Source organism: Octodon degus, unplaced genomic scaffold (genome assembly GCF_000260255.1).
Source record: "Octodon degus isolate 3935 unplaced genomic scaffold, OctDeg1.0 scaffold00012, whole genome shotgun sequence".
Taxonomy (NCBI): domain Eukaryota; kingdom Metazoa; phylum Chordata; class Mammalia; order Rodentia; family Octodontidae; genus Octodon; species Octodon degus.
In genome coordinates, this window is record NW_004524588.1 from 10,388,343 (window position 1) to 10,415,384 (window position 27,042).

General features: G+C 38.5%; 1 protein-coding gene across 8 annotated transcripts in view; it reads left to right on the forward strand.

Annotated features, from left to right (window-relative positions):
• Nucleotides 1-27,042, forward strand: part of Plekha5 (pleckstrin homology domain containing A5) — a 253,614-nt gene that overhangs the window by 158,263 nt on the left and 68,309 nt on the right. For 5 of the 8 annotated variants that reach the window (XM_023709532.1, XM_023709527.1, XM_023709526.1 and 2 more), the window contains 8 exons: nt 2,609-2,692; nt 3,781-3,901; nt 6,770-6,874; nt 9,936-10,008; nt 14,835-14,935; nt 17,622-17,737; nt 18,024-18,041; nt 22,578-23,045. In XM_023709532.1, coding sequence (XP_023565300.1) covers nt 2,609-2,692; nt 3,781-3,901; nt 6,770-6,874; nt 9,936-10,008; nt 14,835-14,935; nt 17,622-17,737; nt 18,024-18,041; nt 22,578-23,045 — 1,086 coding nt within the window. The remainder of the gene's footprint in view (nt 1-2,608; nt 2,693-3,780; nt 3,902-6,769; nt 6,875-9,935; nt 10,009-14,834; nt 14,936-17,621; nt 17,738-18,023; nt 18,042-22,577; nt 23,046-27,042) is intronic. The other 3 variants (XM_023709528.1, XM_023709533.1, XM_023709530.1) reach the window with 1 other exon arrangement.

The following is a 27,042-nucleotide window of genomic DNA, read 5'->3' on the forward strand; positions in this document are numbered from 1 at the left end:
TGGGGGATTGAACCGCGGTCCCTGATGCTTTTGCTAAGCTTGTTCTAAGTAGGTGCTTTAGACCACTGAGCCATCTCTCCAGCCCCTAAAGATTTTTAAATGCATTGCTTTTACTGTAAGACATTGCAATTTAAAAAGTGCTTGGGTGGGTCAGGCGTGGTGGCACGTGCTTGTAATCCCAACAGGGGAGGTTGAAGCAGGATCGCCACAGTAGCCAGCCTGAGCTACCTAATGACTTCAAGGCCAGTGTAAATTATAACTGAGACCTTGTAACAAATAAATAACCAGGCTTGGACACTAAAATTGTCAGTTTCTTTGAAGTATTGTTTACTTTTGAGGAAAAGACTGTTTAGGTGTTTTGTTTTACACTGAGATTGAACCAGGGCTGCTGCTGCTGCTGCTCCCCCTTTCCTCCTCCTCCTCTCCCTCCTCCTCCTTCTGTTTCTCCTCCTCCTCACCCATTTTATTTTTTATTTTGAGACAGAGTCTCTCTAAGTTGCTAAGTTGCTCAGGCTGGGGTGGAACTTGCAGTCATCCTGCCTGAGCCTCTGAGAATGTGGGGCTGACAGGCGTGCACCACCACACCTGGCTCATCCCCCTTTCAGTGTGTCCCTGCCCCACCTGCCTGGGGCACGGATCAGAGCAGCACCTTCCTGTAGTTCCTGTGGCCAGTGCAGAGACACAGCGCTAGGATGCAGCACCAGAGCACTCACGTCAGCGTCGCTGTTCTTCTCAGGAAAGAGGGCAGCATAGGGAAATAGTGCACTGAATGAGGGCTTTTGGTTTTCTCTTTGCAATATTGATTTTTATACAAAGAATTTGTATTTTCCTATTTTGTCTGGCAGGGCTTGGAAAAACCTACTGGCCTCCAGTCTTCATTGTGAAGGAGTCTAATCCCTGCCGGGGGGACCGCTCCCATCCTGGTGTTTATAACACTAACAGAAATGCACATTCCGTGTGTAGGCATCACTTTACTTAAGTATTTTCCACTTGGCTCCTTAGCTCTGGAGGCTCTGCTGTGGAACTGTTACCAAGTTCCTGTTTATTACATAACCTCATATCGTGTGCTTGAAGCCTTACCATTGTTGTGCTTTTTTAAATCAGTGTGTAAGAAAATGGTTTGCATACTTTTTATGTACTGAAAACAGTGCCATAGATATCCTAACTCAGCAAATTTTGCTACCTATTAAATCTCTCTTTAAACAGACAAAAGCACAAGAGGTGTGTGATTTTCAGTAGTCCTGTGTGTTCAGCCAATTAAAGAGTTATAGAAATATAATGTATCCCATTAATCATTCTGTTTCAATACTCAATATGTAATTTTTAAAACTATCTGTACCTTTTATATGGCTTTAATTTTACTTAATGGATTAGAGTTCAGTACCAGTTAAAAGGAAGTTAGTACATGGAAAAACCGAAGTGTTTAAGGACTTGCATCACATGGGTGTGATTGCTGACTTTACATGATACAGAGCCCAAAGGGTCTTCTGTTATTACCTAAGTAGTGACTCAATATTATGTCTTGATCCCTCTCTCCATAACAAAAGGCACACTGATCCTTGGTCTTTGTTGTGGTGGTGGTGTTTGGTCTTGTGAGATAATGTTGCTGTGCAGTTTGTGCTGGCCTTGAGCTCCTGTAGTAGCCCAGGTTGGTCTCAAACTCACAACAGTCCTGCCTCAGCCTCCTGAGTGCAGTGATTGCAGGTGTGCACCACCATGTCCAACCTCATAGCTCCTTTCAGCAGGTTATTTTATGAAATGTGGCCTAATAGAATAATTATTAATTTATAAATAATAATGTATATAATTTACCAACATATTACACATTATTTAGGGCATTTAATATTTTCACTTAGTCTTCTTATTTCAAGAAAACAGTAAGAAATCTAATGTTATCACTCAACGTAAAGAGTAGTATTTCCTAGACAAAGGTGTTAAATCTCCAAAAGTAGTCATCCTTTAATTTGAAGTAAGCATGACAATTATTTTAGCAGCATAGGAAGTGTATTTTAGTGAGCATTTGTTTCAATGAACATAACAAAGATTATTCTTTTTCTTCATGCTTCTACATTTATTCATACACAGATGCTTTTGTAACCAGAAATGATATGATTCATTGCTTTCCCAGGCTGCCTTCTATTTTTAATGTACCTAGTACTATTGGATATATTTTTCCATATATGAACTTGCTGTTGGGTCTTTAGTGCACCCAGATGGGGCCATAAAATAATAGAGGTAGGGAGAAACTCAAACTTATTTTTCATGGCCCACCTATGAAATGTAAAATACAGTTATCGTGAACCAAGTCAACACAGCTTTATTTATAAAAATAAAAAGCAAGCAGAAAGAAGTGAGCTCAGAGAACGTGGGAGTGAGTTTAGTGGGATTGTAAAGTGCTGCTCCCTCGAATCCACACCTACGTGAGAGAGAGGGAAAGGTGTTCTAGGGATCTCAACAGGTTACTGGCTTGAATTTCGTCTCCTTTATTCCATAACTTCAACATCACAATAAAGAAACGTGTGTTTTGCTTTCAAAGTATTAAATAAAAAAAACATTTGTGATTTTTTTTTTTTAAAGTACATGTTCTGTTTTTCTTTTATTCTTTCAGTCATAATGAAAGGAAAGTAACCTGCAAACACCCAGTCACAGGACAGCCATCGCAGGACAACTGTATTTTTGTAGTAAATGAACAGTAAGTAAAATCACAGAATTGAGACTTGAAAAAATTTGTTTTGGGGGCTGGCCAGAGAGCTCAATGGAGTAAAGCACCTACTTCGGCAGATGCAGGGGCCCAGGGTCGGATCCCAGGTGTGCCTTACCGACCCCGCCTCTGGGGGCGTTCTGAGACGGCGACAACCGAGACAAGGCATGGTGGCGTGCGCCTGTAATCCCAATGCTTGGGCAGCAGAAAACAGGATCACTAGCAAGTCTGATCTGTGTAGTGAGACCCTATAAACTCTGTACTAAATATATTTAATAAATAAAAGAGCCCATGAAAAAATTTATTTTCATGAGGAATGTAATTTCAGAAGCTAATTTTTGTGAGAGTTGAAACAAAGGGCATAGGCTCTCAAACCCAGATTACAAGTTAGAGAAACTGTAAACTTGGACACATTACTAAATTAATTTGAACTTGCTTTTCTTATCCTTAACTTTGGGGTGATTGTAATTACCATTTCCCAGGATTTCTATAATCATCTAGTGGAAGTCTGAAGATATTTTTGTTTTTGCAGTAGTCAAGGTTGAACTCAGGAACACTGTACCACCAAACTACATAGCTAGCTAGCCCTTTCTGGATTTTATCTTGAGAAATGGAGGGTCTCTCTGATCCTGCAAACCTCCTGCCTCAGCCTCACAAGTAGCTGGGATTAAAGGTTGAAAATGTTGTATAAACTACAAAACTATTCATAAATGTTAACTTGATATTTCTGTTATTTTTAATATTAAAATAGTTGGTCTTGTAATTCTTTTTTGATGTTGAGGATTAAACATAGGGCCTTGTGCACGCTGACCCTACTACCACTGAGCTACACCCCAACCCCTTTTATTTTTAATTTTCCAGTTGGACAACCAAGTAGAATATCTATAGCAGTGCTGTTTAAATAAATATGACTGAAATGTTCTAAATGTTTAAAGTAATTGTAAATACTATTTTATAGTAACTCACACTTAATTCTTTGGAAAGAAAAAAAGAACACTTGCATAGTTAACTGTAGGGAGTGTTACTAAGAAAAAGTTTAAATATACCAAATCCTTGTATTTCATCTGTTATATTTTTAGGGCTGTTGCAACAATGACATCTGAAGAAAAGAAGGAACGACCTTTAAGTATGATAAATGAAGCTTCTAACCATAACATGACTTCCGATTATGCAGTGCACCCGATGAGCCCCGTGGGTCGGGTACGTTATCTTGCTTACTGTTAGCTAGTGATAAGTGGTAGCCAGTATCTGTTGTTAGTGCTCATAATAGACTTGTAATTGGGATTCTAGAATCATCATCACATTTTTTAATTATGACATGGATTTAATTATGTTAGATATAATTAATGGAAGATCTAGTTACTTAAAATTTAAAGTAATAAGATTATAATTTAGTGACATTTTTAGAAATACCAAGTTAAGATTTTGAATAATTTTACAACTATGGTTATTTGCATGAAAGCATGGACATTTTATTGGACAAGCTTGTTTTAAAGGGAAAATAAATGTAGTAGCCTAGAAATCAGATTTCCTGATGATATAAAAGTCTAGATGTAGGAAGCATTTTATAATAGTAAGACAATTTTAATAATGCATCATGTTTATTGGAAGGAAATGGATTATGGACAACCGTAATAGCATTTATAGTTGAGATGTTTAAAATAAAATTTTGTACAATATTCCAAGTAAACAAATTTTCAAATAGCATAAATATATTAGTAACATAAGATAGTCAGAAGTTTGAAAAAGTACAAAATGCTTAATATATATTTTATTAAGATTTAGAGAAATAATATGATAAATGAATTGAAGGCCACTAACTCATTGTTTAGAAAATTGAACCTGTGCTTCTAATTTTTATCCAAAATTTTCCAGATGGATCAGTCATTGAAATCAATATTAATTGATTTAACAGTTTAATCAGTTGTTAAAAACAATACTATAGGAAGCTAGAAAAAACAGTTAATGACTGAAAGTAAATATAAGAAAAAGAAACGCTGGGTGTGGTGGTGCACACCGTAACCCCAGCATTTGCATGACTGAGGCAGGAGGACCACTGCAAGTTAGAGGCCAGCCTGGGCTACATAGTTACTTCAAGGCTGGTTAGACCCTGTATGGCAAGACTCTGCCTCAAAAAAAAAAAAAAAAAAAAAGGGAAAGAGAGAAACAGCAGCATCTGCCCAATGCAGCTGGACTTTCAAAATATGAGATAAAAGGGCTGGCCAAATAGCTCAGCAGATTAAAGTACCTGCAAGCAGGCGCAGGGACCTGGGGTTCAATCCCCGGGACCTGCCTTGCCGGCCCTGGCCCTGGGTTACACTGAGATGGCAATTGAGACTGGGTGTGGTGGTGCACGCCTGTAATCCTAGCTCTTGGGAGGCTGTAAACAGGCAGATCACTACAAGGCAGCTCTAGTAGTGAGACCCTGAACACACTGTAGACCCTTCCCTAAAAATACAAAAAATAAAATAAATAAATAACAAAATATGAGATAAAACCTAGAAGTAATAATACGAAATAATGAAAAATTGAGCATCTAATAGTTATTCATGCAGAATATCCTCAATTAATATAATAATCATTCCTTTAAAGTTAAAGAGCTGCTCTAAATGAATAAGAAAAAGGCTTGTGACCTAGTTTTAAAATAGGCAAATTATGTAAAATTAATTCTCAGGAAAGGAAATGGATTTTACTCTTTAAATATATGGAAAAGATTCTCAGTCTCATTCATAATAAGAAAAACAGCAGTTATAACCAGCAAAGACGCTATTTATACCTACAAGCTTTACAGGGGTCCAGAAGTTTTATGACCACACATGTTGACAGTAGTGTAGGCAAGTAAGCATCCTCTTAATATCACGAGCTCTAATAAATAGTGGAACAGAAAGGTATTTATCAGGGAAGCACGTATTGCCTCCCTGGCCCACAGAAAAGTGTTTGTATACAGTCACCTTAGAAAAGTAAGCTGTCGTCTGTGAGAACAGCAGCGTGCATGCGCACAGTGATGGTGGCTGCTTCACACATGCGAGGTTCCTGGATGCTGGAGCCTACGCCTGAGAAGCAGACTGGTTCTTGTTTATCTTTTCATACCATTGAGTTTTATCCTCTACTTAAGCATTATCTGTTTAAAAATAATTTTAGAAAAATGTTATTGATACTGAGCCTTCAGTTCTATTATGTACTAACCAAAACTTGACCAAGAAAAGTCGGCTGAAATATTCTAACTCTTCAAAGATTTGAGATGAGTTGAAAAGTAAGAAATAATTTTGTTATAACTTACTTATTATTTTATACAGAAATTCAAATCCAGCTTATTGTATTTATGTTTATTATCACTACCATTCCTGCCAAAATAAATCTTCATGCTATGTAGTAATATCCTTGTGTGTACCTTCAAGAGCAAATGGCATCTGTCCGACATTCAAGTTGAGTTGTCTACAGAGAACATAGCACTGTATGACATTAAGTAGACTCTTGCAGTCTTGTTTTGACTTGATGTGATGTTTGTTTATATTTAATACCTGAGTAGCTCTCCTTGACTTGATGCTGTTAACTTCCTTTAATTAAAACACTGTTAAATGCAAATATAAGCAGAGTTCTACTATTTAGTTTTTAATTTATCAGTTTTTATTAAGCATTCATTTTATATAACAGATAAAACAAAATGCTGCTACCTATTATGTCTTTTAAAATTTGTGTATCCAGATTTTAAAGAGTCGTAAAACCCATGATCTTTGTAATATGCTGGGGGAGAATTCTTTGTGTAAAATTCTTACGCTTGTAACAACTCAGCCTGCAAAAGTGGCTCATAATAATTTTTCCTACAAGTCTTATGAAAATCTGAAAAAAGATAAGTTATAAAAATAAAGACTCCAGTCAGTTCTGTAGAAATGAATGCTTTGGGGCTGGGGAGGTGGCTCAGTGGAATAAGTGCTTCCCTGACAAGCACAAGGGCCTGAGTTCAATCCCTGGTTCTGCAAAAAAAAAAAAAAAGAAAGAAAGAAAAGAAAGAAAGAAAGAAAGAAAAAAATGAATGCTTCATGTTCTGTCACTCTCTGTTCTGTTTAGACTTCCCGGTCTTCAAAAAAAGTGCATAATTTTGGAAAGAGGTCAAATTCAATTAAAAGGAATCCTAATGCACCTGTGGTCAGACGAGGTTGGCTTTATAAACAGGTATTTTTCCCCCCTCTCATTTGATTTGAAGCAAATTGTAGGATCAAAAGGAATCTTTTGTGCTGAATGTTGCTAAGACAATTACATAAACTTACACAAAATAGAGAAGGAACTGTTGAGTCATCACCCATGTTCTTTGACTTTTATTACTTCTGAAGGGTGTCAAGAAATTAGTAAAGACAGTAAAGAGACTGGATGTTACACAGACCCGAGATTGTCTAGCTGTGTTTGTTATATGTATTTTGGATTTAATATTAAATACATGCTCCATGTTAGACATACTGTGCTAACATCTCAGTAGAAATCTTACAATAATTTGAGATTTTTATGCCTCCTTTTTCTTTTCTCCTTTAACTATTTACCCAAATACAGTGTGCTGTGAGACATCTTGATAGTTGGGATTGATATGTACTATCTGTGAAGCTTGATAACTGAGGTCTTTGGGAAGCTTGTCATTAGTTCTGGAATTATGAACATACATGTGCATTACCCCCTTGGACTTTGGCATCCTTTTTATTGCTTTTATCTTGTTGTTTAGTTTCCTACTTACAGTTGGATATCAGATAAGCAACTGCTATAGAAATGAGAGATGTTTTAACATCCAGGGCCCAAGTTTGGCTTTATTCTCTCTTACTGTACATATATATACCCATAATACAAAGCAAGTAAGACATTAGTTTATTGAATGATATATATCTGAAGCAATAGATAAACCAGGTACCCTGGTCTGGTCATGAACACATTCTATACATGTGCTAAAGTGTCACACTGTATCCCATAGACATGTACGAGAGTACAAGGGCCAGCTAGATAGCTCAGTGGTCTAAACACCTGCCTGGCAAGTGCAGGAACCAGGGTTTGATTCCTGGTACCACATCTGTACCAGCCCCACCCCCAGGCATGCTGAGCTGGTCACCAAGTCCAGGTGTGGTGGCACAGACCTGTAAGCCCAGTGCTAGGGAGGCTGAGACAGGAGGATCACTATGAGTCTGAGCTGCATAGTAAGACCATGTACCAAATACATTTAAAAAAAGAAAGAAATGTGCAAGTACTATGTGCCAGCAAAAAATAAATCCATTGATGTTGCTAGCCTATTCTGTTAAAATGCTGTTGACTGCTTTCAGCTGACCCAGTTATTTTTGTTCATTAAAATTCAGTAATTTGCTGTGGAATATTTATTACAGATTTGTTTTACCCCAATGTTGAGTGGCAGCTAACTAATGCATTAGAAGAGGACCATCTTAAAATCCAGAGGCTCCTCAACTAGTGTGAATTAATTTTACCAGTCTCATCAAGTTCGTTAGATATATAATTTGGATAGCAAATTGTCTTTATTTTAAAAATTATTGTTATATTTTAATTATCTGTCTTTTAATTTATCCAAGCTAAAAGATTTCTGCAAGTTTAATTTGTATAGGTCACTGTTTTTTGGGGTTTTTCTTTTTTGTGGCAGAACCAGGGATTGAACTCAGGCCCTTGCACTTGCCAGGGAAGTGCTTATGCTACTGAGCCATCTCCCCAGCCCTTTGCAAGTTTAATTTGTAAGAGAAGAATCTCTGTGTTGATTTTCTAACTGGTCTTGAGCTGTCTTATCCTCCCAAGTGCTGGGATTGTTATGTTCTTGGTCTCTTGGCTAATATAGTATTACAAGTGTTACCAAATGTTTGTCTAACATAAAGGTTTGTTTTATAACCCATGTATGTTACATATATAACCTGTATATGTAAGGTCAGGAGTGGTGGTGCAGGCCTGCAGTTCAGCACCTGAGAGACTGAGGCCGCAGGATTACCACAGGTTCATGGCCAGCTTGGGCTGCATGTCGAGACCTTGTCTCCAAGAAAACTCCCTAAATAATGACTAAATATAAAAATATGTAAATATAACTCACAGATAATATGATTTAGAAACTGAAAACACCATATACCATTTCATTTCTGTTTTGCTTTGATTTGGTCCCTTCCTTCTGGAAGCTGTAATTTTAAGGACAGATATTTTACATCCAGGGATTTTTTTTTTAACCCACGTTAATTTCATTTGTTCCAAAACTACATTAGATGATTGTCACAACTAGAAATAAATTAAGAAATATTAATCAGTGCTCATCCAACCTGGCCTCAATTTTGCATTTTGGAGTGTCTGTTTAATTTTCTCTTGCAGTTTTGCTTTATTGCATGGAGGAAAGTAATTTGTGTTAAAATTATAATTTTGCTTGAGCTTCCTATTTTTATGAACTAAATCACTCAGAACTAGCTGCCACATAGGCAGTGTTTTCTGCAGCATGAGCAAAACTCACCTGAACTGTAGCTATAAGAAAAAATTGTTTACGAAACGAATTTGTATTAGGGTTTCTTTATTCATACTCATTTTACATCACTGTGCCTTTGGAATAATTTCAGTTCATATATTTTGCTTCCTATAGAAGATTAACATATTCATTAAACCCGGCTTCCCAGAATGCACACACTACTGCTGGTGCCAGCATTGCCACCCTGGCATACCCGTGTGTTTAGGAGAGTGAATTTTAGATTGCTTACAAATATGAAACCCAGTGAAGCTGCTTCAGCAGACTCCTTTCCGTGACATTATTACCCTTAAGAGATCAGTCCTCTTGGGGAATATCTCCATGTACGTGTGTGTTTGTGTGTGTGTGTGTGTTGTGTAAATTTTCTTTAAATCAACACTTAAAATTTACTTATATTTTTATGGGGTACCATGTAATGTTTCCATACATATAAACATAGTGTAATGTTCAAAATGAAAAGCATATCTGTCTCTGCAAATACTGTATTTATCCTTTCTCTGTGGTACAAACACTCAGAGCCCTTTTCTCTAGCTTTTTGGAAATATACCATAGGTTATCATTATTCATGGTCACTGTAGTTTGAAATAGAACACCAGAATTGACTTCTTCTTAACTGAAACTGTGTACCCTAAAATTTGGATTGACCTTTAGTTAGCTTATGCTATTCACATACTAAAGACATTTTGTTTTAAAAGCTTGCTTTCGATGGAAGTGGGTTTTAATTGTCTGAAGTGAAGAACATCTTTAATGTTAATGCAGGACAGTACTGGCATGAGGCTGTGGAAGAAACGCTGGTTCGTGCTTTCTGACCTTTGCCTCTTTTATTATAGAGGTGAGTGTACTCTAAACTCTCCCAGTGTGTTATTTTATAATCATAGCCTGTGCTAAGTGGTATTGTATACTGTTTTAAAGAAAAAAATTACCATTTCTGCTGTTTCATTATTAGCAAATAATGCCAAGACCTCTGATTCTTCTTTGATCTATGATTACAAGTTATTGAGACAGGAAATAAGAGAAATCAGAGTGTTTAGTCCCTGCACTCTGCCTCCTTCTGCATGAAGAATGCATTGTCTGTTGTGGTCTCTGAGTGCAGCGGCCAGCAGACCGCAGCCTCAGCTTGGCGTGCTTCTGCCCAGCGTGGTCAGATGCAGCTGCGACTCCGCTCAGTACAGCTTTGTTCCCGGAAAATGAGGAATAAAACAGAAGTGACAAATCGACATTTATTTTAAACATTCTTCTTGTAAAACCAGTGATAACCTTCTCCCTGAAATGTGGAGAAAGGCGCATGAGAAATACATATGGTGCTGTTAACCCTAGCAGGAAGGGGATGTGGGTATCCCCTGAGGCACAAAAGCGTAGTCTTCATCCTCCGGTATGGATGGTAGAAGTTCTAAAGAGATGGAGTCTCACTGACGTATCATACCTGGCATCCTGCTCCTGGACTCAAGTATGTCTTGCCCCTGCCTGCCTCCCTAACAGCAGGGACTGTGAGCACTTGCCACTGGCTCATCTGATTACCGCCATTGCACACAAAAGCCTCTGTATGTGGCAGGAATCTCTCAGTGAACACAAGGAGCTACCTGCCTCCAAAATGTAACCTAGGCAGCGCTTCAGTGACTTCTGCTGTGGAGCTAGTGCCTGGAACCAAATCTGAACCAGCTCTTTTCGCAAGCCTTAAAATCTGTTTGGAAACTGTCACTGAAGAATTAGATTGTCGACTGGGCATAATGGCACACGCCTGTAATTCCAGCCCTCAGGAGGCTGATGTGGGAGGCTTGCCATGAGTTCAAGCCCAGCCTAAAAAGACACACACACACGAATTAGATTGTCAGCTCATAATAATTTATGACCTTTAGAAATATGAACCACAAGAAATACCAAGGGGTTTAGAACCAATTAATAATTTTAAAGTTTAATATTTATTAGGTTTTATTTTTATCATGTGTTTGTGATACATAGTAAAATTTAATTTTCAGTTATACTAAAGATGTATGACAAAATTCTAGTTATCTATGAAGTAACATACACACTAACCTTTACAGTTTGGAAAAGCTGGAATTATTTCTGTCATTTTACTCTCCAGCAAACTGTGGCTTAGAAGTACTGCTGAGTCAGAATTAACCAAACCTATAAAATTTTATTTTGTCATACAGATATTGGTCAGGCATCAATTGTGGTATTATTTTTAGTCAGATGCCAAATTTACTCTATAATTTTCCCTAAAAGCTTTCCAGTATTTCAGAGAGTTAGAACTTGTTGCCCAGGCACTATCCCTCAGCTTGTAATTTGTTCTTCCTTCTTTGTCAGTACGTTTATAGACATAGTTTAAAATGAGCACAAGAAAATGTTTACTCTTTTTTTTATCTGTTTGGTACAGGGTCTCACTACACAGCTCAGACTTGTACTGACCCTCCTGTCTCAGCCTCCACAGCACTGGAATTACAGGCATGCACCACCACACCCAGTCTTGGTCCCTAGCTCTACATACCCAGGGGCAGGGCCAGTGCCACATGTGGTATCTGGGATCGGACCCTGGTCCCTGCATTTGCCTAAGCAGGCACTTAGTCCACTGAGCTATCTCACTGGCCCGAAAATGTTTACTCTTTCTTATTTTTACATACAAATTTTTTGGGTTTTTTGTTTGTTTTGTTTTGTTTTGAGACAGGATCCTCACTGTGTACAGCTCAGGCTAACCTTCAGCCTGCTGCATAACCTAGTCTGGTCCCATGTTTGTGATCCTCCTGCCCTAGCCTTCTGAGTGCTAGAATTAAATTTATAACAAATGAAAACATGATTTCTTGTATTTTGCTGTTGTTCCTGATTGTTTCTTCATTATAGCAGAAAAGCTTTTTGGAGGTTTTGTTTGTTTGTTTGTTTGGTTGGTTGGTTGGTTGGTTGGTTTATAGAGACACGGTTTTCCTATGTAGTTCAGGCTGATCTTTTACTTACTATGCAGCCCAGGCTGGCCATGAACTCAATGGTCCTCCTGCCTCAGCCTCCCAAGTGCTGGGATTATAAGCTAGTGCCACCATGCCCAGCTCATAATAGGAAAACATAATTATATTTGAAAAAAATAAAGAGGCCTCAGAAGCCACACTGACTATGAGGTTCTTTCATATTATTAACTACTTGTATTTTACCTTTAGTGGGTTTATTAATCTTAGTTTCCAACTAGGGAGAAATATACAAAAGAAAAATATAGCAAGAAAAATATTTAACTCACTTCTGCTGTTTAGATTATTAGAAAAGTATGATACACAGTTTTAAATTTTCGATTTCTTTTTTTGTTTGTTTGAGACAGGGTCCACTGTGTTCCAGACTGTCCAACTCACAGTTCTCTCCTTAGCTCCCAAAATACTGCGATTATTTTAAAATTACATCAACAACTGGGCTGGGGAGATAGCTCAGCAGTCTAAGCACCTGCCTGGCAAGCACAAGGATGTGGGTTCAACACCTGGTACCACATGCCATGCTGGCCCACACCAAGCTGGCCACCGAAACCAGGCGTGGTGGCACACACCTGTAATTCCAGTGCTGAAGAGGCTGAGACAGGAGAATCACTAGAGTCTGAGCTGTATAGCAAGACCCTGTGAGAGAGACAGACAGACAGAGACAGAGAGAGAACTGGACCCCAAATCTCATAGCTAGTTAGTGTTGGGCCAGAAAACAAGTCACAGTTATCCAAGGAAATCCTCTTACAACACTGCCACTACATATTCTGAGCAACTTTTGAAAGATCGTTTTTATTAAGGGATATAGTAGAAGATATTGGGGTGTTTTTGTTTTTGTTTTTTCATTGTATGTATTTGGTACAGGGTCTCACTACACAACTTGAGCTCATGGTGATCCTCCTGTTTACAGCCTCCCCAGTGCTGGTGTTATAGGCATGCACCACCATACCTGGGAATTCGGTGGCCGGCTCAGCGTGGCATGTGGTGCCGGGGATGAAACTCCTGTCCCTGCACTAAGCAGGTGCTTAGTCTGCTGTGCTCTCACCACCCAAAAGAAAACATTTTACTGTTAATGTTTTTCTATTTACAGTTGCTGTGCTAGCCTTGGGGATCAGTAGCTTTATTATGTATCACAATCAGTGGTAAAAGTGAACTTGCAGTGTTATACATGTTAGAGTGTCTACACTATTACTTACATATATGCTACTATACTTTCAGCCAATCTCATGTAAGAGTTTCATATAATATAGCACATAAACCGAAGAAGGTGGGATTTCTTTTTGTCTAAGTGGCATTGTCTTTCATGTATGGTGCCAATTTTTTTATTTTGTTAGACGAAGGAAGCTTTCTGAAAGCAAAGAAATATCTATTTGTTATTTTTATTTAAAGTCTTAAAAAAAGGGCTGGGGAGATAGTTCAGTCTGAGTGCCTGCCTAGCAAACACAAGGACCCGGGTTCCATCCTTGGTACCACTTGCCATGATGGCCACCGAAACCAGGTGTGATCCCAGGCCTGGGGAGGCGGAAAGCAGGAGGTTCACTATGAGTCCAAGCTGGGTAGCAAGACCCTGTGCCAAATAAATTAATTAATTAATTAATTAAATACATTCTTCAAATGACCTACCTAACCACAAATACAGTTCAGTTATATATAAGAACCATTTAGTTTGATCCAAATAAACTTTGAGAAAACTTATTCTTCTTCATGAGAACATTTAAAATTCTAATCAGAAAACTTTTTCTTAGTTGATATTTTTGTATATATTAACCTAATCAAATACTATGTGAGTACTCTGAAATGATCACCATACATATGATACACTACATTCTGGCCTCTTAGTTGGACTTACAATTTAATCTTAATTTTTAATATTGTTTTGAAATATTTAATTTAATTTTGAATTAATATTTAATAAATTTTCTGAATATTGTTTAATTTTAATTTTTGTTTTATGATTTATGCTGTTTCTTTGACTTACAATCTATTTATAAGACATGGTATGACATTTTCTCCTAGTATTAGAAACTTTAAAAAGTGTATTTCCATTTTCCATTGACTTTATATTAGTTCTTCCTTGTCTTTTACACACACACACAAAAAAAAAAAAAAAAATATGCATATAACTTGAAATAAGATTGATACTGTTTTGTGGAAATCTTCAGTGACCTTTTAAATGGATTCGTCTAATATAACTATATTTTAATATAGTCCTGCATAACGACTATTTTGAGAGCTCTTTATCCTTTATTCAGGACCATCCAGCAACTTCTCTTGCCTTCTGGATAATGCTCTATGTTATTTCCTATATGGTATGTCTGGAGGTATTAGAATATTTTGATTTTGTATAACTGGAAAATATTTTACTTTTAGTTTTCAAAGGTATGTTTGCTCAGTATAACATTCAGTGAGGATAGATCTTTTTATTTTCCCCCAGTCCTTTGAATAAACAAGTCTAGTTTCATATACACTTGCTCTTTTTTTTTCTAATATGGAATAAGATGCTATTTGATTTCGTTCTTCCGTAGCTAATATTTTTTCTATGTATATGCTTTCATGATTTTTTACTTTACAATTAGTTTTGAATGATTTCATTTTTGTGTGTCTTGGTATAATTTTATTCATATTTCTTTTCTTGAAAATGTGCTATAATTTTAACTAAATTCAGAAATATAAGAAAATTCTAATCAGATACTAAATTCTCTCTTAGATGAGAAAGAAGAAGGAATTCTGGGAAGCATACTCTTACCTAGTTTTCAGATAGCTCTACTTACCTCTGAAGACCACATTAATCGCAAATATGCTTTCAAGGTAAAGAAATACTCCTGCTGTTTTATTCTGTTTGAAACTTGCATGATTAAAAAAGATAGACTGACCCATAGATTATTACAAAGATACTTCAGTTAGTGATCCCTTTCTTCTTTGACAGGGGTGGGAGGGGTGCTGGAAGTCGAACTGAGGACCTTGAGCTTGCCAGGCAGGCATTGTATCCCCAGCCAGTGGTCCCGTTCCATGTAAAGTGTGTTGATTTTTATAGAGGAATGTCCCTTTAGAGAGGACGTGCTAAAAATACTCAGGGGTCAGATGTCTGCCCATCTGTGCTTTCAGATAGTTCTAGATAAAGCGGATTAAAATGCTAATGACTAGTGACTATAGCTGTAGAAGTCCCACGATCCTTGTACTTTCTGTCAAGGTTTTTGTATGCTTTCCTTTTTTGGGATTTATAGGAACAATATTATAAAAGCTAACTGTTCCTTCAGCATAATAGAAATATATTGAGGAACTTACACAGTAATTCCAGATATCCTTCATAAAAGTGCATGGTGGTCTTCAGACACTTTACAACAAATATAGAAATTAAAGCATGGTGTTCACCATTGTTAAAGCTGAGCAGACTTGAGACCCCTTGCACGACTGGCCTTACCCATTTGTCTCTGATACTGCTGATTTGGGGCTCACACTTCCAGGTAAACTGGTGAATTTGGTTTTCAAAAGTCATGCTCCATTTTTGGCAGCATTCCCTGTGCTTATGGCTAAAATAAGCTCAGGGCCACTTAGGCTTTTTAGTCCCCCATCTTTTTTATTCCTTTGAGGGTTTTTTATTGTTTTTATTTTGTTGTATTTGCTTTGTTCTTGTGGTACGGGGAGATGGAACCCCGGCCTTCACACTGAGCTACTTCCTTACAACTGTATTGATTTTTGATTTTTTTTTTTTTTTTTTTTTTTTTTTTTTTTTTTTTAATTTTGAGACAGGCTCTTGCTAAGTTGTGCAGCTAGAAAAGCACTTAAATATTTTTAACAAATTTAATACAGGTGACTTCTAAAGCGCACATGTGAAACTATAATATTAACACTATTTTTACATGTGGGTTTATATTTTTTATTTGTTTTTACCTGTAACAAGAGTAGTAATTGCTGTTTCGAATTCTCTCCTCTGTGGTTCCTGCTCCAAACGGCTGAGCTGCTTTCTTTCCCAGTCTATTGGTACTGATGAGACTGCTTGTCAGAATGGTGAGTAGGAACTTCATGGAAGTTACTGAACACAGGCATGGAGCTGAAAGTTGGCCTGGATGCTGGCTAGTAAATATTTCTTGACACTTAACAGATGGCAAGTGTGGGTGGCTTTGCTAGTGTCTGAGTCATGACTGAAACTGAACCTTCTATGCCCGTCCACTGTTCTTCCACTGATCACAGACAGGGCAGCAGTCTTCATTCATCTTTGGAAAGCTCCACTCGGAGCATCCAGTGATGCTGTGTTGGTTTTAATCATTTCTTTCATGTCATTTCCATAGTTATTTCTTAACATAGTCAAAAGAGATTTATTGGTGATGCAGTTATTTTGATGATTGTTTATTGAATGTATCTGTATCCAAAAAAAGATTTCCAGAAGCTAATTTGACATTGTACATGAAGCAAGTAGTATAGATCTTAGAATAAATTATGTGGTTCCAGATTTCTGCCTCTTTCACTTAGCAAACTATCTACTTAATATTGTTTCATTTACCTCACTCTAGGCTGAAATAACCTTTAGTGTTCTTTGAATGACTAATGGAAATTATCACACACATTTTTAAAGGGAAACCAAAGGCCCAGCATGCTGGCACACATCATGAGTTCAAGGCCAGCCTTGGCTACATAGTAAGTTTAAGGCCAACCGGACTCCATAGTAAAATTCTGTCTCAAAAATAAACAAAATACAGGGAAATCAAGACTGTTTCCTTGGTCCTGACCTCAGCTTCCTTTCCTGTGCTACTCCAGCTCCTGCTGTTCATCCTGCTGTGGCAGCCCAGGGCTCAAGATGGGCAGCCCAGGCTCAAGATGGGAGTTTACCCTGGTAGCAGTCTCTTCATTTGCACTCCCTTTACTTTTTTTTCTTGTGTTTCTCTGAAAAGAGACAGATTGAATCACCTTCAGGAAAAATCTTTTTGTCACTTATGTAATCGTTTTTTATCTTGAACCCAACCTATTTCATTTTAACTGTGGAATTTAAAAATACTAGGAAATACCACTTTGGAATCATTTCTAAACCTTTTATGTTTGTGTATAGATGCCTGTAAGGTTACTACAGAGTATTTTAACAGTAGCACCTTTTGAGGACTAAGGTTGCTAACAGGAGGAAAATGCAATATCAACACACATTCCGCTTGAAGTTGTGGCTGGTGGCGCTGGGACATTACTGTAGAGTGAATCACAGTAACTGAAAAGTGCTTGAGGTATTGCAGGTAGAACAGATAGCACTGAGCACTTTGTGTCTAACATCTTTTTGTTTCCAAGCACTTTTTTTAAAGTACACATAACTAAAAAAGAAGTTAGGAAATGAATATACTATCATTTTTATAAATAGCTACATTTTTAAGTCAATTCTGTATTTTATATAAAGGATAAACCTGCTTTCTTTAAAACATGATAGTAGGTAAGAAACCACTTACCTGTTTTTCTTTTTCTTTTCCAGAATCCTATGTCTTTGTGGTAAAATGATCGTGTCATTTTTAATCAGGCAGCCCATCCAAACATGCGGACCTATTATTTCTGCACTGATACAGGAAAGGAAATGGAGTTGTGGATGAAAGCGATGCTAGATGCGGCGCTCGTACAGACAGAGCCTGTGAAAAGGTAAAAGCCTCGCAGGCAACTGATAGCAATCTCCACTTCCGTCATGTCTCATGTCTTGCAAATACACCGTTGTCACAACACATGCCATTTTAATAACCATAATATGAAACCATTTTCCCCAGAAAGCAAGGATTTATGTTTTGTATTAAATTAATGTGCCTTTTATGAGTGTAAGATCTCACCCACATTTTTATTCCACCTTTCCTCTTGACTCATTTTCACCTATCAATGTACTGGGTGAATCTAGAATTCTAATATTCAAACTGAATGTTCTTTCTTCTTTCAGAATTACCTTTAATTTCCGGTGAGTATATTTTTAATTGTTATCTTAAGCTACAGAAATTTTAATCCTTCAAGCCAGTGTTTTTGAAAGATACTAGATTTACAAATTAGTTTCATGAAGTTATTTTTATTACTGTTTTGACATTTAAAAAATTTAGTCAGAAATTTTGAGAAGTTTCATGTTTTCAATTTTTTTGATTAATTCTGATAGTTTTATGATGAACAATTCCAGAAAATAGGTCAGCAAGCATTTAGATTGTTGTTTTGGTTTTGGTTTTTGTTTTTGTTTTGTTTTGTTTTGTTTTGAGACAGAATGTCACTATGTAGTTTAGCTGGCCTTGAACTCACTATGTAGCCCAGGCTGGCTGTAAAGTCATGGTGATCCTCCTGCCTTAGCCTCCCGAGTGCTAGGATTACAGGTGTGTGCCACAGCACCTGACTGGAATATATCTTAATATGGCTATTTCCCGGTAAGTTGTACCTTTCTCTAAAACCCTGTTACTCAGATTCCTTGATAACACTGACATGTAACCAGGCAAGGTGGCACATGCCTCTAAGCCCTGACCTGACTGGTAATACAGACAAACGTGTGCTGTTAAATTGATCTAAGAATTAACTTCATTTTCCCTGCTTTGAAGCCATGAATTACTTTAACATTTGTCAGCTGTATGAAAACTAGTCAGAGGAAACCTGTCTCTCAAACTGCATAATAGAAATTGAATAAATGGGTTTTTATTTTTAATTCTTTTATGTATTTGGTACGGGGTATGTTCCTGTAATTTGAAGAAAGATTTATAATGCAACTAAATTTTGTTTCTAGTCTATGATATTAAGTACACATCTTACATGAGAAAGATGCTGGTGTATAAGTTTGATCTCTCTCTTGTGTGTTTGCAGTGTGTGTGTGTGTGTGTGTGTGTGTGTGTGTGTGTGTGTGTGTGTGTGTTTGTGTTCCAGTGCTAGAGATCAAGCCCAGCACCCAGTCTGGATTATTGTGCATTTTAGTAGTCCTGCCTTACTGTCTAAAACACAAGGTGATGCTGTGCATTTGTGCCGTATTTATATATGCCAAATCAAATTAACCAATCACTAGTAGTTAAAGCTGGGGAAACTCATGGAAAGAAGAAAAAAGGGCTGTGGAAGACCTCTGGCTAAGAAAACTCGCCTCAGCCGTGCACCTGTCCAGTCCTAATGTATGTGCTGCACGCATGTGCATGTCCTAGGGGGAGAGCCAACAAGGGGAAAATGTAGTTTTGGACTTCTGGATATAAAAATTGTCAAATGAGCATGAAGGAAATGTGTAGCTAAAAGAATTAATTGAAAATTTTTGCAAATTTTAGCTTTTTGGTTTTATTATTTGTCATGCATTCCTCGATTTAAGCTTATTTTGCATTGAATTTACTGTTCTAAAAACTTGTAATATCCATAGTTTGGGAGGGTAAGGATGACAATCTTTTGGTTCCACTTCTTGCAGTCTCCTCCAAATTAGATGATTCTGTGTCCCTAACAATTTTCAGCTAATTATATTTGTGTAATTTGTTTTAAAATGAGACAGTTTTGTTTGTATGCTTTAAAAAAATTACAGGCTCCCTTTGCTGTGGGCCCAGAATGTCAGATATTTATGAGAGCCTATCACATAAGAGATTAAAACATCCAGTTTTAGATAGTTATTTTATTCTAAATTCATAAAGCATTTTACCTATAAAATATAACGCACAGTCCTCTTGTGTTCGCCTCCCAAATAACTTTTCGTCTCCAGGCCCATTATCTCAATGTATTTCTGTGTGTGTACACACCTTCGTCCCTTGGCCCTCCCTGACATTGGGAATCCAGCCCAGGACCTCACACGTGCTGGGCCAGTGATTGAACTCATTGTGTTACCAGTAATGTATGTTCAATCCTAATTGGCATATGGCGATTATGCATATTTCTGGGGGTGGTGTGACATTTCAGTTCATGTGTACAACATGTAGTGATCAGACCCAGTAGAGCTCTCCCCTCACATGCTTATCATTTCTTTGTGTCACAAACATTCAGAATCCTAGAGTATTTGGAAGCAGTCCACAAACTGTTGGAGCCATAGTTCTCCTTGTGCTGCAGCATGGTGGCGGTTAATCCTGATGTCCTTGCACCTCCGTCCACTGTCCGTGTCCTTCCCTCACCCTCCACACCTGCCCACATGTGCTAACCACTGTGCCAGCCTCTACTTCTTGGTGATCAACATTTTTGCTTCCACAGAGAAGCAAGGCCATGTGGTGTTTTGTCTTTCTCTGTCTGAATATTTCACTTAATGCAGTAATTATTTCCATTTATGTTGCTACAAATAGCAGAACATCACTCTTTGTTTTGGCTGAATAATACTCCATTGTGTTCATGCACCGTGTTTTCTTTCATTCATCTGCTAATAGGTGGACTGTGTACCTTGGCTGTTGTGAGCAGTACACATTCAAGTGCAGATGTCTCTTCATCATACTGGTTTCAGTTCCTTTGAGTATATTCCCAAAAGTGGTATTGCTGGATCTTTTGGCCATTCATTTCTAGTTTTTTGAGGACCTTCCAGACCATTTTCTATAATGACTGCACTAATTTTTAGGATATTTTCTATATTAATTTAAATGTCACTTCTTAAAAATAAATCACAAAGGGCTGGCCAGATAGCTCAGCGGACTAAAGTGCCAGCTTAGGAGAGCGCAGCAGCCAGGGTTTGATCCCCAGCATGCTGTGCCAGTCCCACCCCCAGGGCATGCTGAGATGGCCATGGAGCCTGGGCGTGGTGGCATGCACCTGTAATCTTAGCACTTGGGAGGTTGAAAACAGGAGGATCACTACAAGTCTGATCTAAATAGATCCTGTACTAAATACAAAAAAAAAAAAAAATCACAGGTTTTCATTATGTTATCTTAGCATAGTTTTGGGTCAGCTTTGTTCTATTTAAAGTTACTATGTGTCTTATTCTATTGCATTTCTTCAATATCAAATTATTAGGAGATAAAAGGGAGAAAGCACTGTACTTCCAATTTACAGTAATAACTACATGGACTGGGCAAAAAAAAAAAAAGGCTTAAATTTTTTGGTCAGATACAGGGGTGCACACCTGTAATCTAATCACTGGAAAGGCAGGAGAATTGCAAGTGTGAGAGAGGTCTGAACAACTCAGGGAGACTCTTGTCTCGTAAAAACGTATTCATAAATAGAAGGGGCTCAGCTTTTGTTTCAGGACTCCTTTTGTTCAATCCCCAGTACCACCAACTAAAGGGGAGGAAAAGATATTTAATATTCAGTGTTAAACAGCCTTTACCCTACTCCCAGAATTGAGCAAGGATGAATGTGCTTTTATTGTACCTTTTGTATGAATTTTATGTTTTGAGGGGAAGATGCTCCATAGCCTGTCTTTGTCGACTTGTACAGTGTCTAATGTTGTGACCTAGAAACTAGGGTTTGTATCTAACTGAAATATATAGATAGTGTAGAACTCTACTCCAAGGAAAATAATCACCTTTCATTGTTCTTCAGTGACCACATTCTAAGCTATCTATAGACATCTCTGTTTCTTCCCTTAGAGTTAAATGTAAATGCTTATATTTTCCTCACATCACAAAACTTGGTGGCCATCCCAAACTTAGGAACTGCTACGAGTGGCATTGAGATGGGACAGCCAGCCAGTTTTTCAGCGGCTGCCCTTGTCACATGAGCTTAGCAGCTTCGTGCAGGTTCAAACACTCAGCTTGATCTTGTCAGGCTCAAAACTGAGTCTCATCAAAAGCCCATAGTACAGCAGGTGCAGTGGTGAGTCGTGAACTGTCGAGGGCTCACACACATACTGCTGATTAACACTTTGTTGGGGTGGACAAAGACCCAGGATGCCAGATTGTCCTCCACAGCTGCTTGCTGAGTTGGAACAGTAGTGCTAGCGAGGGCAGTGCCAGCCTCTGCCTACCCATCTGGTTCTCACCGCAGCCCGCCTAGCTTTACCTTCACCAAAGAGGAAGTGGAGGTGCTCCTAAGCTTCTGTGCCTTGCCCGAAACCACATCTAATAAGAGAGAGCTGCACAGCAAATGCTAGCCTGGCTCCGGAAGTCTGAGCCCAAGCTTAGCTCCTCCTGCGTGCAAGCAGAGAGCTGATCATGTGCTCCCAGTCTCTGGACACATCCAGCGGCAATGTCCTGATGTTTTTCTCAGGATGTGCTAAGCCCCATGGCTGGGAGCCGGGTTTTTTATGTCAAGTGAGTGACTAATAGTCCTTGAAGCATGGACTTTGTGGTTTAACTGTTAAAGAAAAATGTCATTTGGTTTATTTCCAAATAATCTCATGGCAGGGGCACACGTCACTTTTTATCCTCTAGTAGTCTTTGCTCATGTTTTCTTCCTCTTTCTGTGTATGTATTCTGTGTTATATTTAAATGTTAAAGCCATAGCTTTGAGGATTTGGGGCAGATTTGTCCTCTGTGTGAATTTGTTTGTGGGCTTATTTTCATAGTTGCTTCTTTTCATGATTGAGTCTCAGATACAACATGTGTGTTAGTTCATTGGGTTTACTGTGATTTTATTCTGTTTTCAGAGTGGACAAGATTACATCTGAAAATGTACCAAATAAAGAAACAAATAACATTCCCAACCATAGAGTGCTAATTAAACCAGAGGCCCAAAACAACCAAAAAAACAAGGAGATAAGCAAACTTGAAGAAAAAAAGGCATTAGAAGCTGAAAAATACGGATTTCAGAAAGATGGTCAAGATAGACCTTTAACAAAAATTAATAGTGTAAAGTTGAATTCTCTGCCGTCAGAGTATGATGGTGGGTCAGTGTGCCCAACTCAGATTGCTCACTACCGGCCAGTCAATGTGAACAGTGCAGAGCACAAGACAGTTAATGTCAGCCTGGCAGATCTGAGAGGGGCAAATCACCCCAACACAGCGCCCCTATACCCGGAGGCCGACCGAGTCATCCAGAGAACGAATTCCATGCAGCAGTTGGAACAGTGGATTAAAACACAGAAGGGAAGAAGTCGCGAAGAAGAAACTAGAGGGTGAGTATCTCGGTATAAGGACCCAGAATTTCTTTGACATGCTGTTGGTAGGGACTGGTTTTTGAGCTACCAGTTAAAAGTACTGGTTTATTTTGTAATTTTCAGGTCATTATGTTTTGTTCATGGTTATCAGATTGTATTGACAGAACACAGAAGGGCTTAAACGTGAGGTTAGGTTTTTGGAGGACAATGAAGTGATCCTATCTTACCTCACCCATATTGTCCCCCACCACAGTCTCCTTTGCCCAGAATTCTGAACTATGGATGGCTGGTGACCATTTGTCTCTGACCTCTCTAGCACCCTATTCTGCCCGTCCTCCATTAGCAGCCCCTGCAGCATGACCGCAGCAATGGACTGCAGAGACATGAATAGAGACAGTGAAAGCCTGTTGCCCTCGATCTCAGTCTTGTCCTGTGGTTTTCATTAAATCAGAATTCACTAGGTATTAAATTCATTCATCTAAGAATTCTGTCACAAATATACTTGTGCCACAGACACTTATTGAGTCCCTAATGCATGCTTAGTCATAGGCCCAGTAAAATAATGAAAAGATACATCCCAGGTTGTCACAAAGATAACTGTCCAGGAGAGGGGACAATTAAATTAGGTAGTATGTAGCATGACACATACAAAGAAAGAAAAACAGCGTTCTGTAGAACACTTTTTTGGGAACAACCACACAATCTTTATGATTCAAAGTTCTAAGAAATCTTCCTGGAGGAAGTGAAATACCAGCTGAGATGAAACAACTTACGTATCTTGGCTTAAACATAGGAAGCTCCAGAGCTCATAGGAGAACAGAGAAGGAATCAGAAGAGCTCGGTTGTAACTTCTGCAATAGTGGGTTAGGATTGAGTCTAGGAAGCCAGAAGGGTAGTTCAGGCTGTTGTTTTAGAAAGACCACCTTGTCTAGGGCTGGAGCTCACCTGTGGAGCGTTTGCCTAGTATATCCAAGGCCCAGTGCACTCTCAGCACTGCAGAAAGTAAACTCTACCATAGCTCCATAGTCTAGGGAGATGGTTCAGAAGTTCCTTGAGTGAGTGAGTCTGGAGACAAAGGGGATATGATCGTTGGATTAACAGGACTCATGATTGTTTCCGTGTCCTTGATTGCAAAGGACTTGGTGATTGGGAAAAACCAAGAGCGGCCCCTCCCTCTCTCCCGGGCAGTTAGTGAGTGTGGTGCCATCTCTATGTGGAGAAGGCCTGGGTACAGAGAAGGAAAGGAGTGGCCGGGTGCATCTGTCTCCAGGGAGGGACCTGAACTTGAGTACAGTTTATCAAACTAAGTAAAGCTGGTTATGAAATGGGCACGTAGAACTATGTAGTACAGGGGATGAGCAGAAGAAAGATTCCAAGAAAACACCTTAGAGAACATTAAGGAATGAGAGAGAAGAGAATTTCTGCTGAGAAACCACATAGATACCAAAGCCACAGGCTACAAAGACAGGGAATACAGGGGCCTTGCCAGGTGTGGTGATGCAGGCCTGTAATCACAGTACCTGGGAGGCAGAAACACGAGGCTTTCCACAAGTTCAAGGCCAGCTTGGACTATACAGTGAGACCCTGTTTTTAAAAATTTTTTTAAAAAGTAAAATTTAAATTTCTAAAAGTACTAAGTAGTACATTAATTAGTATGCATAAAATCCAGTGGACAGTTATTGTAACTCTTCTGAGTAATAGAAAACAATGACTTTAGTGATGTTTTAGATTTTTTGAATTGAATGGAGACAGCGGTACCTGGGCCCTTCCAGAGCCCAGAAATGCTCCTGCTGTTGGGCCTGCTCATGCTGGCTGCACCTGTGGTTGGTCCTCCACGGTCCTCTGAAGTTCTTATTCTCTGTCTCTGTCGTCCCCTCTCCTGCAGCTGCAGAGTCCCCACCCAGCTGGTGTTGCTCACCTGTTTTCACCTTCAGCCTCATCCTACCTTTCCTAATTTCCAAGGAAGAATCCTAAGAAATAGTTGCTATTTCAGAAATCAACAGAAGGGATTTCTCTACAGCGTGATGACTATAGTAGTCATAAAATGTACTATATACTTAAAAATTGCCAAGAAATACTTTGCAGTACCTCAGCACACAGTAAAGTGTATGAGGGAATGTATGTTAATTAACTTGATTTAGCACTAAGTACATATTTCAAAACAGCCCATTGTATACTAAATATATACAGTTTTGTTAAGCATTTTTTTAAAATGTGAATAAAGGCCCAAATTTACTAGCAATCAGGGAATTCTACATTTTTTTTAAAATGAGATGTTATTTTTCACCTACTACATTGACCAGAATCATACATGAGTTGATTAATATATGATTGAATAAATCAAATCAAATTAAATTACTTAAATGTTGAAATAAGATAACAGAGGCAGCCTGATAGCTCAGCAGACTACAGCGCCTGCTTAGGCAGAGCTCAGCAGAAACCCAGAGTGCTGAGCCGGCCCCGCCCCTGGAGTGACTGAGACTGGGCGTGGTGATATGAACCTGTAATCCCAGCACTTGCGAGGCTAAAAACAGGAGATCGCTTCAGGTTCAATCTGTGTAGTGAGACCCTGTAGACCCAGTCCTAAATACAGGGGAAAAAAAGAAAGAAATAGGATAACAACAATTACTAAATTTGTATAGTATTACCAGTAGAAAATAAATAAAATTTGATTAGGTAGATAAGAAAAAGGAAATAGATCTAGAAAAGAAGATGAGAGACTGGAAATACTTGGTAAATGATAGGTTTTCGGATGTGTTCCAGCAGAGAAACAGGCAGAAGGGAAAAGGGGAGGGGCTTTATTATCTTGGAGGACACAGAGAGAATCTGGGAAAGTAAGGAATTCTCTGGATTGGAACAGAGGGAGGCTGAGGCTTTTATGGCCTTTTCCCAGGAGTGGGGCTTGAGGGGATGTTCAGATATACCTGAGGGGTTGATTGGGGCCTTCCCTGAGGTGATGGGAAAGGTGACCAGAAGTTGCACCCTGGGCTGAGTTGGAGAAGAAGGGGGGAGGTGGTCTCTGGGAAGGTAAGCTGTTGTTTTAAGGGCCTCAGCCATATTAGATGACCACCATAATAATTCAGCAGTTCATACTAGGGCCAGAATCTGTCAGTAAAATGCACACTTCAACAAAGAATCAATTTTTCTTAAGTAAAATGATACTTTTTTAAGTGTAGAAGGTACAGTACTATATTCAACAAGTACCTGGAAACTAAATTTTTGGTTTTGTTACATAAAAATGTTAATTTTGGGTCACTTGATGAACATGATTAGTACCTACCTTTCTGTGACTTTCTCTTTTAAATGCACATCAGCGACATTAGAGACTGGTCTTGGGTTATTTTGAACTAACGTCTTTTCTGGGCTTCTTCATCTTGAGGTTCACAGTTATACTAGTTTCTGTGGGTATTGTTAGATAGTCCTTGAAATAGGGGCCATTTGAGATCTTTGAAAAATATCATCTCCATTATTAAGTCTCATCATAAGAAATCACCATACTTTTTGTAGTAAAAAGAATCATAATTGTAATTCATGGTACACTTTTTTTCACAGTTTCCAGTCAGATTTTATTGGTACATTTTAGGTACATATATAATGATCAGATTCATTGCAGTATGCTTCATTTTTTAAAACACTGTATAAAAGATTTTTATTAAAGTCCTGATAGAAAATATTGTAATATTGAGTCAAATGGTAGATCCCGCGCCTGTGAACAAAGCCTTAACGCTGCTCTGTGAGCAGCAGGCGCTGTTGGGTGCTCAGAGCCCTAAGCCCTTGTTCTGGAGTCCGGGCTTTCACAGCGTTTGACAGGCAGCTGCTGGTGAATGGGCCCCCAAACCTGAGGAGGCGCTTACATATTCATGTCTAAAGCTTTCACTGAAAAGTCAATCACACTTCGCTTCATTTGAATTTCTTTAGAGGGAAATAACAGAGGAAATTAATTCTAACTTTTCAAAAAATAAGTCTCCAAGGGGCCGGGGAGATGGCTCAGTGGAATAAGTGCTTCCCTGGCAAG